The sequence below is a fragment of the Schistocerca americana genome, chromosome 8 (assembly GCF_021461395.2).
Source record: "Schistocerca americana isolate TAMUIC-IGC-003095 chromosome 8, iqSchAmer2.1, whole genome shotgun sequence".
In the NCBI taxonomy this organism is placed as follows: domain Eukaryota; kingdom Metazoa; phylum Arthropoda; class Insecta; order Orthoptera; family Acrididae; genus Schistocerca; species Schistocerca americana.
The window spans coordinates 287,088,317-287,101,376 of record NC_060126.1 but is presented as its reverse complement, the minus strand read 5'-3'; the positions used below and the strand labels follow the sequence as shown (position 1 = coordinate 287,101,376).

General features: G+C 40.1%; 1 protein-coding gene across 1 annotated transcript in view; it reads left to right on the top strand.

Annotated features, from left to right (window-relative positions):
- LOC124545475 (carboxypeptidase D-like) overlaps nt 1–13,060 on the top strand; it is a 256,584-nt gene that overhangs the window by 112,919 nt on the left and 130,605 nt on the right. The window contains exons 8-9 of the mRNA XM_047124408.1: nt 449–534; nt 10,131–10,439. Coding sequence (XP_046980364.1) covers nt 449–534; nt 10,131–10,439 — 395 coding nt within the window. The remainder of the gene's footprint in view (nt 1–448; nt 535–10,130; nt 10,440–13,060) is intronic.

The window sequence follows — 13,060 nt, the reverse complement described above, 5'->3', positions numbered from 1 at the left end:
TTTATGATAACACACTTTTGTTCTCACCCTGTCTGGGAAGTCTCCCCTGCTCCAGGGTTGTGGGTGACTTTTCCATAATTTTCCCATTTCCTAAACCTTACCAGTTTAAATTTCAATTTGATACTTCTACCCATTACTGAGAAAAAGGGGTCTTAATAGATGCACAGACGGACAGGTGGGCAACAAAGTCATCCTGTAAGGGTTCTGATTCTGTTGATTGAGGTACAGAACCCCAAAAACAGAATACAAGGAGAGAGAGCTTATAAAATTAGTTAAAACTTAGAGCCTTCTTTAAAGCAATTTACAGAATGCATTTGATTGTTATTAGCTCTTTATATCTAATTTTTACGACAAGATTAATGAACTGGCCAATGGAATCAGTTTTAAAAAGAATTAAGACCACAGGACTCTTGAGTGATGTTTAATAAACAGTATATCTTACATACAGGTGATGAGGATGGTGTTATTGGACGAGAGAATGCTCATGGCATAGATTTGAACCGGAACTTCCCTGATCAGTACCAACAAACGAAGGTTAGTGAAATATTACATTCATTACATTCATTGTATTTACATTTATTGTTCTTATGCATAAGAGCAACAGGCTGCAGTAACTGCTATCTCGGTTGTATAAGTTACTTTTACTGTCATTGTAAAACGGGGTTCATTAAATCATGCATTATGCTTATTTGCGACAAATTAAAATCATGGGCTAGGCCGCAGTACCAGTATCCAGCCTTTCCTGAACAGCCTGCTTCCGGAATGTGGAAAGACATGCGTGGGGGGTTACATAATAGTTGAGACTTTGAACTGTTCTCTGTGGTTAGGATAGTGTTGTTAATAATACACTACCCATGAAAAGCAAGGGTTCAGGTTTGAATATTCACATTTTAACTTTTAACTTGCTATCATTGCAGTAAATATTCTGCTTAAAAGTAAAAGAATTATTGAGGAGAGGGAGAGGGAGAGGGAGGGAGAGAGAGAGAGAGAGAGAGAGAGAGAGAGAGTGTATTGAAGTGTTCTGGAATCAGAATTCAGTATTTGTATACGTCATTACTATTCAGTCCTGCAGGTCTGTTAAGCTTCAAGTTGCATATGACTTGATGTTTTAATTTCTCTAATCTATACGGATTTTTTAAGAAGCATGATTCTGCTGTAATGCCTGCAGTTAATGTTACTTCAGTGCTTTTTTGTGCGTTTTTTCGATTGAATAAGAGTTGACATTGAGATACGCGCACCTCCCTACCAAATTTCAACAAAGGCTTAATCAGTCTTATATCAAACAATTAAATATTATATGCACACATAGGAAATCACAGGAACAACTGAAATAGCGCATCACTTCACTGCAATTTGCATTTATTGTAACACTTGATAACTGACCAAGAAAATGTTGCGTGTTACGCTTGACGGATAATAGTACGAGAACAGTAATAAACACCTGATTCAGTTTTCTGCACTTTAGTTAAAGTTCAACAGGTGAACACAATTTAAGTTCTCCCATAAACATAAATATGCACATAGGCACGTTAAAGAACTGATGATGAAACAGTCGCTTGTAACATCAAGGCAGGCACACTCAATTTAAAGGGAAAATAATTAGCATGTTTACACATTGACTAGAACATTAAGGTGAATAAAACACACACACACACACACACACACACACACACACACACACACACACACACATTTATGCGCACAAGCATGATTAAAACTGGTGGAAAAATACTAAATTGGAAATTGACAAATCTATACCCAAAGGAGCCGCACTCCATCGAAACACCCCAAAAAAGGGCAACTTAATGGCTACATAGAGTAACAAAATTAAAAATAGCATGCTTATAGATTGACCAGAATAAAGGAATAAATAACACATACATGGCTTCTGACGGCCGACAAACTGTGTTTGGCTGTTGAGCAGTGTCTAATTTAGCTAGCCACAACATACGCTAACCAGGTTAGCGGCGTATTTAAAGACAAGCGTTGAGCAAGAACCCTGGCCAGAAGGTAGTAAAAGCAGTACTAATTTACAACTAACTACAGCGCTGAAATCAACCAATGACAGGTTGACCAATACCGATGTGGCATACGATGGACAGTCAATGGACTAAGCACTCAGCTGAAACCCAAGTATAATGCTGAGGGCGAAACGCCCAGTCCAAAGCTTGTTTAGGGCAAACACCTAGTTTGAGAACAAACCAACCATGAAACAACGGGATGATGCTGCAGCTTGCAGTACAAATGCCAGAGCCCCAATATAGCTTTAAGCCAAGGCAGGACTAAAGCATACTAGTTTCTCGTTCAATTAAAGTTTCCAAAACAATCAAAACTAGCAGGATTCCCTTACATGGCAGACATTCTGGCGGTTTGTGGTGACTAGAGGGAGCAGTGTGGTGCTGGTGTGCCAGACTCCCACTCCCACTTTATTACGGAGCTTACGTGGAGTTGTTTCGCCGATCTTCTTTTCGGGATAGCCAGCTGCAATTGTCTACCCAATGTCTTCTCTGAAGATAAGATGCTGTTTTGGAGGAATTTTTTACACTCTTAAAATAACTCCGTATACTCAGCATACTTTTAAACCAATCTCACTATATTTTCACTTCCACAAAGGACACTATATAAATGATTCATTTTTGTAAGCCCAACAATTACTGGTCTGAAAGATACTCTTACATAGTTTATGACAAATGCAGTACAGAAAGCTCTAGCAAGTCCACCATCCGGACCTCACGAAAGTAAGTGAATAAGTAAGTGTCTTTTTTTTTTTTCTTTAACAGCATTCAGCTGTTCTCAATAATGACTGACATAATACTGTCACGGAGTACGTCGCGTTTGCTCCTTGTGCTGGACATGTAACTTCTGAGGTGAGCACTGCAACTACCTACCCATGCTGATCAACCATCCGATACACGCCAGTCCTGCACACGCATAATCATGGCGCAGAAGACACAGTTCCACTTTCACACACTCATCTTTAAAATAACGCGTGTTTGAGATGGTGGAAATACGAGTCTCTTGACTTTACCCCAAAATTCTCAAGATACTACAACGTGCCAACACTTCCGTTCATACCCCAGAATCAACTAGCGCAACAGAAATCATTGACACATTTCAGATAATATTTTAAAACAACATACTTAAATACCTTTGTTTACCACAAGCCTTATTAGTTAACAGGTTAGGCTCTGTTATTGATGCCACACAAATGAGGTAGCAAGTTAAGGTCTACAATTCTACTTTGCCATTTAACACGCATAGTGATGAGGAAAGAAAGAATCCAACTTATTAATTGAAAGTCACTACTTGGATTCAGTATTTGATGATGTATTTAAAATCAACTGACAAAGGTGAGAGTCAAGTTTACATTCACAAGCAGCACACGCAGAACACGAGCATAAGGTGAGCACTAAATAAACTACTCCTTGTCCAGTCATTTACGCACTGACAAAACAAATAATCTTCACCAAATTACTGCATATGCCAGAGTCCCCAGTTGCTTACAAATGATGCAAATAATGGTCAAAATGTCTTACTTTAAGTCCGATGACATCCGTAGGATAGGAGTTCCCATGGACAACCAGGCCTTATCCCCTTGGATCCACCTGTGACCAAGACAGTAACAACCGTGACATTTCGTCATGTTTCAACCTCCCCCACCAAAACCACACACCAGGAGGGTAACAAGAGATTACTCAACTTAAGGCTTAATCTGATTTACATGAACCTTTTCGCTTTAGCAGTATGAGGGTTTTTAAGCAAGAGGTTGACAGGGCTTAAAATCTCCTGTATACAATACGGACCAGTGAAGTGTGGTGCAAACTTCCCACCAGCCTGAGCCCCGAAGCGCTTTCCAGGTTTAAAATTCTTAACAAAAACTGTATCCCCAACCTTTACCTGAAAGGAGTGTTGGTCAAGATTGTAAAGGAGCACCTGTCGATGATGAGTGTGATGAATATTGGCTCTAGCACTCTCCCAATTGTCCTTGATTGAGTGGGCGTCTATGACTTAAGGCAAGAGATTGTTGGTATGCCATAAATTGGTGAGCAGACAATTCAAAGGATAGGCTAACTTCAACGAGGCAGGAGTAGCCCTAGAAGACTCATGGTGGGTGGAATTAAAAGCAAAGTTTAACCTTGGCAGGGATTGATCCCACTTAGATGCAGAATGGGAATGATAAATAACAAGGGCCGCCTTCAATTCCGTGAAAGAAGACTGCAGGTAATAAGGTGAAGTGGTGAAATGACGAACCCCATGATTAAAACAAAATCACTTAAACTGGCGAGATGTAAAGGTGGTAGCATTATCACTGACTAATGCTTTAGGTGGGCCAAAGATCCCAAAGATTCTGGTGAGATGCTGGACAGTAAGGTTAGTTGTAACCCACAGACTGGGAAGAAAACAAAGAAAATGACTAAAAGCATCGACGACCACAAATATGTACTTATTCCCACAGTGTGTCCGGGAAAGTGGATCCACATAATCAACAAACAATTTGTCCATGGGATTTCCTTCCCTTTCAGACTGCAAGAGCCATGCCCATAACCTATTACTAGGCTTACCAATTTTGCAGAGTTGGCAGCTATTTACCAACTTCCTAATATCACAACTCATGGAGGCTCAGGTTAACTGTTGGCTAACCTTGGTAATGGTTTTTGCAACCCCCAAGTGACCTCCCACAAGCAAATCATGGAAATAAGCAAAAACCAGACATATCAACTGTTGAGGAAGACAAAATTTAAACTGACCAGTCTTCCCAACTCACTTACACAGGATGCCTCTATTTATAACGTATCCAGGCATCTGCTTTCCGGAAAGTATAGCCTCCCTAACGGTGCTCCATCTGGGATCCTCTTCCTGCTTATCCTTGATGTCGTTAAATAATTCCGGGATCTCGGATAGGACATTGGCAACAATAACTTCCTCAGAACCGAGGGGTTCCTGTTCCTCCTCAGAAAGCATGTGACTGAGGGCACCAGTGACCTGATTGTCAACAACTTTGGCAAACTTTGAAATGGAAGGCCGATATATGGACTGCCCAGCAAACCACCCTACTAGTTTTCCTGGGTCGGGCCAAAACCCAACTCAGAGCCTGGTTATCAGTCTCCAGTAAGAATTCCCGATGTTCTAGATAAAATTTGAAGTTTTCAAGGGCAAACAAAACAGCTAAGGCTTCACACACATAAACTGAATACTTGACTTCTGCCTCAGACAAATACCTTGAGGCATAAACAACTGGCCGCCTATCACCATTGTTCGGACAATAAAACTTTGACTAAAGTCAGGAACAACAAGAACCGGATGATTGGTAAGAGCAGTTTTAATTGCTTCGAAAGCTGCCTGCTGACTCCCACCCCATTGAAACACTTGATTCTTGCCACGCAGACAATTAAGGAGAGTGGCTAATTGAGCAAAATTAGGTACAAATTTATGAAAATAATTGGCCATTCCAACAAATCTAGCTATCTCTGTCTTATTGCGTGGCGGGCAAAAATGTCTTAAGCTGACAGTACACTCCTGATCGATCCTAATGCCATCAGCCGAAACTAGGTGCCCAAGGAAGGAACTCTCTCCACAACATAATTTAATTTTATCGGGTTTGACAGTCAATCCCGCCTCACTCAAGTGATCTAAAACCAACACCAGATGTTGTAAGTGTTGATCAGAGCTATGACTGTAGACTACCACGTAGTCTAAATAACTATAAACACAGTTAAATTTTAGATCACCCAACGCATTATCCAAAAGACGGGAGAGCACTGCTGCCCCAGTAGCAACTCCAAAGGGAACGCGATTGAACTTAAAGAGATTCCAATCTGTTGCAAAGGCAATAACAGGCTTAGAATCCTCAGTAAGTGGTATCTGGTAATAGGCTTGATTTAAATCCAGAAGGGAAAATAAAGTGTTCCAGTGAACCAAGTGAAACGGTTGTGAAGGCCAGGCATCGGTACCGACTCCAATATAAACTTCTGGTTAAGGTGGTGGTAATCGACGACAGGTCGATAGTCTTTACCATGCTCCTTAGAGACCAAGAATATAGGCGAAGTATATGGGGAAGTAGATGGTCTGATAACCCCATTATTCAAAATCTCATAGATTTTACAATGTAATATCCACATCTTGGGAGGTGACAGGTGGTAAAGAGCCTGCCAGACCAGAACATCATCCATCAAACGAATTTTGTAACAAATACGATCCGTAACCCCCAATCAATTAGTCAAGACCTGAAGATAACATTATAATAATTGGAGCAAACAAGATGCCTGCACATCAGACAGATGACGAACATCAAATTGTGAAACGATATTATTAACAGCCTTAAGTGGAACAAATTCACGACAAGAACAGAATCCAAATTTCTCTGCAGGACAAAAAGCAAAGCTAAAGGTATTACTCGCAAAATTGACCACCAGACTGACCTTGTGAACAAAGTCACAGCCCAACAACAAATTAACTGAAAGGTTCTTAGTTACAAGCACAAAAATAGGCCAAGAAAATTTGTCTACTGCAATGTTCCCCTTTAGCTCCTCCACCAGAAGTAACTTCTGTCAATTCACTGCCTGACATCCCTGCATGGATGGAGACAAAGGAGGAACCTGCATAGGGCACGATATTCAAGATACCAATCATAATCAAGCAAGGAAACTGCACTGCAAGAATCCAACAGGGCACAAACTGGCTCATGATTAAGTGTGGCACACCAGCGGGGAAGCCGTGACCCTAATATAGCCCTAATATGGGCACAGCTCTTGGTTGGACCAACCTTGCAACCATTGTCCCTTCTCTTCTGATGTCATTTACTAGAACGAGCTGTTCACTGATGTGGACAGTCACAAACCAAATGACCAGTAACTCCACACCTAAAACATCAACGCTGGGCAAGAAAAGGAACAACTCCTTGCCTAGGCTCCATTACTCCAGATGTTGATTTTTCATCTGATGAACTCACAGAATTCTGTTAATCGGCAAAACTAAGCATCTCAATAGAACTAACAAGTTGACTCAACGTGGTGTATGAGATCGGCTCACAAACAAACTGAGTCTGTGATCAATCCTCGGGTCTCATTCCTTGGACTATGATTAGGAATAAGTCACATTCAGGAACCTCCACATCAACAGCCCTTACCGCCATTTGAACCCGTTCTATATATTCGGAGAGTTTCTCATCACACACCTGCACTCGCCAGTAATATTGGCTCTCTAAATGCCTCCGAAACCTTGGTGAAAGTTTTTAATGATCAACTCTCTTAATTCAGAGGTAGCCCATGCGCACAAGGTCTCAGAAAGAATTTAATTAAGAAGCCCTTTACATAATGGATACAAAAGACGTTGCACAACCACCTGGGGAAACTGCAGGGCACTAGTATGTATTTCAAGGTTAACAGTAAGCCACAAAAGAATTTGAACTTGACTTAAGTCATCAATCATTAACTCTGAAATCCCTTGCAATAAATACATAATAGGATTGGCCAATTTGGCAAACACCTCCGATCCCTGACCCTTAAACACTTGACTATTAAAAACTCTGATTTTTATTACCCATGGAAGCCAAACTCCATCATCTTCATCATGAACATTATCTAATCCTAATACACTGGCCTTAACCTGCAGTTCTTTCACTCTTTGGTAAGTTGGCTAACCAATCCCTACTGCTCTTTATTCAAAGACAATAATTGTAAGTCCTGCAAACGAGAGTGCCAATGGCACAACTGGGCCTGCACTCGTCCCCTCTGTCTGGAGGTAACACGAGTTCTGTGAAGAAAGGTAATATTCTGATTTAATTCATTGACAGCACTACTAATGACATGTAGGGTGTCGCTGACCTGCCCGATGAGTTCACTGGAAACAACTACAGGCTTGTTCAATGCACCACGCAACTTAATGACCAAGTCCGCCACTGCGCCCTGTGTATGCTGCAGATGAATGAGCAATTCGTAAGCTAACTGATCCTTCTTTAAGAATGTCAGACCGGAACAATCATGTTGCTCCATCATGACACACGTCAAATTTACAAGTGACTGTAAAAAACAAGTTCAGTGAGATAGAAAATGTATCAAATTGAAAATCTGTACAGTAAATGCAAGACAGTGAAGCAACTCTAAACCTCCACCCTTAACTAGGAAGGGAAACAACCAGGCTCTGCTACCACTGGGACACGCGCACCTCCCTCCAAAATTTCAACAAAGGCTTAACCAGTCTTATATCAAACAATTAAATATTATATGTGCACATAGGAAATCACGGTAACAACTGAAATAGCGCATCACTTCACTGCAATTAGCATTTATTGTAACACTTGATAACAGACCAAGAAAATGTTGCATGTTACACTTGACAGATAATAGCACTAGAACAGTAATAAACACCAGATTCAGTTTTCTGCACTTTAGTTAAAGTTCAACAGACGAACAAAACAGGCTTCTGATGGCTGACAAACTGTGTTGGGCTATTGGGCAGTGATTAATTTAGCTAGCCACAACATACGCTAACCAGGTTAGCAGCGTATTTAAAGACAAGCGTTGAGCAAGAACCCTGGCCAGAAGGTAATGGAAGCAGTACTAGTTTACAACTAACTACAGCATTAAAATCAACTGATGACAGGTTGATCATTACTGATGTGGCGTACAATGGACGGTCAGTAGACTGAACACGCAGCTGAAACCCAAGTATAATGCTGAGGGCGAAACGTCCAGCCCAAAATATATTTAGGGCAAACACCTAGTTTGAGAACAAAACAACCATGAAACAACAGGATGATGCTGCAGCTTGCAGTACAAATGCCAGAGCCCCAATATAGCTTTAAGCCAAGGCAGGACTAAATCACACTAGTTTCTCACTCAATTAAAGTTTCCAAAACAATCAAAACTAGCAGGATTCCGTTACATGGCAGACATGCCAACTCTTCCATTCATACCCCAGAATCAACTCACGCAACATTTTGATATATTTCAGATAATATCTTAAAACAACATACATAAATACCTTTGTTTACCACAAGCCTTAATTAGTTAACAGGTTAGGCTCTGTTATTGATGCCACGCAAATGAGGTTATAAGTTAAGGTTTACAGTTCTACTTTGCCATTTAACACCCACTGTGACGAGGAAAGAAAGAATCCAGCTAATTAATTGAAAGTCACTACTTGGATTCAGTATTTGACAATGCGCTTAAATCAACAGACAAAGGTGAGAGTCAAGTTTACACTCACAAGCAGCACTGCAGAACACGAGCATAAGGAGAGCACTAAATAAACTACTCCTTGTCCAATCTTTTATGCACCGACAAAACAAATAATCTTTGCTGAATTACTGCAGATGCCGGGATCCCCAGTTGCTTGCAAATGATGCAAATAATGGTCAAAACGTCTTACTTTAAATTTGATGACATCCATAGGATAGGAGTTTCATTGGACAACCAAGCCTCATTCCCTTGGATCCACCTGTGACCAAGACAGTAACATTGGCTGCTATTCTGGCTTTAATGATGCTCACCTGACACGAGTCACGCCAAACCATCAACAAAATGGCGTGGTCTCCTGTACACTCCCAGACGTCCGCAATCAGAGTTCCTCCTCCTGACCGACGCTCTCCTGCAAACACGGCCGGCAGGTGTCCGCAGCAACACCAGAGCGCCCTCTGGCTAGGGTAAGAAAACAGCAGAGTGCAAAGTGGGAATTTCAAAAGGAATGTGCTACAGACAAGGAGGAAATGCAGAGAACTAACCGTGTTATTTCGTCACGGTTCAGATTAATTGTGATTGTTGATAAATTGACTAAAATTGAGTTACTTCTGAGTACATCATTGAAATTCCTCATGGCTCACTATACACATCTTTTATTTCATTTCCACCCCCTTGTGATGCTCCCCCATATCCATTCAATCTTCCAGGAGTTCTAAACCTCACCTCACCTTCTTTCTGTAGCTACCTCTTTGACATGATCTGTCACTTCACTCTTTCCAATTTATGAAAGTATTTGTGAGTGAAACATGGAAGTGAAAAATTAAACAGTTGGTGATTATGTCTGATAATTTAAATTAGATTATGGTCATTTGTTTACATTTTTGTTTGTCAATTAAATTCAGTCTATATTGTTTCACAAAATTTCATGAGTGTAATTGTTTTCCTATACAGGACAATCGAGTGACAGAACCTGAGACTGCTGCTGTTATGCACTGGATTCTGTCTTTCCCATTTGTATTATCAGCAAACTTGCACGGTGGTGCACTGGTAGCCAATTATCCATTTGATGACAATCCTCCAGGCCGGAAGGGTGCAAATCCTACCCCAGATGATGCTGTATTTCGCTGGCTTGCAAATTCCTATGCTCAGGCTCATCCTACAATGCATAAAGGCCTACCCTGTCCACTTTTTACATATGACCACTTTCCTGGTGGCATCACAAATGGTGCAGTTTGGTATGAAGTGCCGGGAGGAATGCAGGTATGTATTATTTAATGGGCTGTTAAATTTGATTGGTGTTGGATCTAAGGGAGTCAACTTTTTATGCTTTACAACTACAATTTTTAATCTCATTGTTTGTAATATGTGACTTTCTCATTAGTTTAGGTTACATTTATTGATATTTTCTCTTTCTGTGGTGCATAGAATTGACTGTTTTGGAATGCACCCCTAATAATATTTTGAACTTGGAAATATTTGGTAAAATCATGGTAAGATTTTCGGCATGGAGCAGAAATTCCTAATGATTATTTAATTCTGCAGAGTACTCTGTGAAGACTACTTGCACTTAATGATTTAATTTTCATTAATGATTTTATGTTCTTAACAATTTGAGGTCCAGCCATTTGGAAAAATTTCAGACCCAGAAAACCACCCAGTTATGTCATCATTTAAATGTTACTGGCATATTTGTGTTTGAAACATCTCAAAGGTTAATACATATTAAAAAGACCTAGCTTCAAGGTTTATTTTTCATATTAGTTCTTTGATCGATTACAAATGTTATGAAAATGGCTGTAGAAAGCATCATTATCCTTCCAAGGAAAAAAGTGGGAGTTGAGTTCCTGGACAATTTTATACATAACTGGCTTTTGAATGGAAAAGTCTGAAGTATTGTGGCATGCAGAGAGGTATTTTGCAATCATGGCAATACCAGTTTGTTTCTTATTCAAACAATTCTTTGAAACCCTTGTTGGGTGCTGCTTCATCATGAGATTTATCTGTGAAAACTATGAGATTTAGACTAATGAAATTGAACAAAATTATAATTGCAGCAGTAACTGTAGCATCAACACTAGTGATGAAAAATTGTAACAGACTGCAGCCTACCTGAATATGAATCTTGAATTTTATTCAGACTGTTCCCACTCACATATTTCCTCCTCCAATCCAGAATCGTTGAATTTTACCTCTTTGGTTTCTAAAATGTCTTGTTCACTCTTCAAACATGGCATCTTTGTAGAAGAATTACAAAAAAACTATAAAACCAATAACTACATCCATGAAACTCATGACAATGCAAGCACGCATTGGCTCTCTCAGTCACGACTGCAGCTGTTATATTGACTACTGTTTCTTTCGAAGTAATTGTAGAAACTGATGACAGATGGCAGCAAGAGGTGATGTACAGATAGCAAGACACCTGTGTTCTCATGCAGAATGAGTCCAGTTTTCAAAAGATAAGTGGCTCACACATTGAGAAAATCATGGCCCGTGATATACTCAGGTGTGGGGTGTGGTCTTCTGGACACAGCTTTGTACCCCCAAGTTATGTGTGGTTTTAGTTGCCAAACATTATTTAGTTTAAATAATTGTAAATAATTTGAAAACATGTCGCACCAGCATTTCTTTTTGTCATGGCTAAACGAATATTTATTAAATCTTAAAAATTACGAGTCGCTACATGGTGTAAAACCAGCAAATGGCATGTTGCCACATTTTCTGGCACAGGATCAAGTGAATGAACTGAGCAAACGTAAGAGATCAGGCAAGCGTACCAGTAGTCCCAGCAGAGTTCACTAGAGGTCCATTGACAGCATGTGTTGTCAATCAGTAGATGCAATCCCCCAATGTTTTATGTATGCATCTGAAGCTTGCAGAAAGGAACCACTGATAGATGACTATCAGTCGTCTTATTGCTTGAGCAGATGTACTTAGGTTTTGCCACTAATCTAGAAGTGGCATTGTTGTAGCTAGAGAGACGCCTTCTTTAGGCTTTTGTATCTATGAGCAGTCATATATGTGATTTCATGTTGATATTATTTCTGGACACCAAAACATCAACAAATCTCTAGAAAATGATTGAAATTTGAAAAAGTGCTATGGAGTGAGAGACACACCATCAAGCACATTATTTTTTTCACATTAAGAGTAAAGGAAGGTTTTCTTTTAGCAGTGTTGTTGTTGTTGTGGTCTTCAGTCCTGAGACTGGTTTGATGCAACTCTCCGTGCTACTCTATCCTGTGCAAGCTTCTTCATCTCCCAGTACCTACTGCGACGTACATCCTTCTGAATCTGCTTGGTGTATTCATCGCTTGGTCTCCCTCTATGATTTTTACCCTCCACACTGCCCTCTAATACTAAATTGGTGATCCCTTGATGCCTCAGAACATGTCCTACCAACCGATCCCTTCTTCTAGTGAAGTTGTGCCACAAAGTTCTCTTCTCCCCAATCCTCTTCAACACCTCCTCATTAGTTATGTGATCTACCCATCTAATCTTCAGCATTCTTCTGTAGCACCACATTTTGAAAGCTTCTATTCTCTTCTTGTCTAAACGAGTTATCGTCCATGTTTCACTTCCATACATGGCTACACTCCATACAAATACTTTCAGAAATGACTTCCTGACACTTAAATCTGTACTCGATGTTAACAAATTTCTCTTCTTCAGAAACGCTTTCCTTGCCATTGCCAGTCTACATTTTATATTCTCTCTACTTCGACCATCATCAGTTATTTTGCTCCCGAAATAGCAAAACTCCTTTACTACTTTAAGTGTCTCATTTTCTAATCTAATTCCCTCAGCATCACCCGACTTAATTCGACTACATTCCATTGTCCTCGTTTTGCTTTTGTTGATGTTCATCTTATATCCTCCTT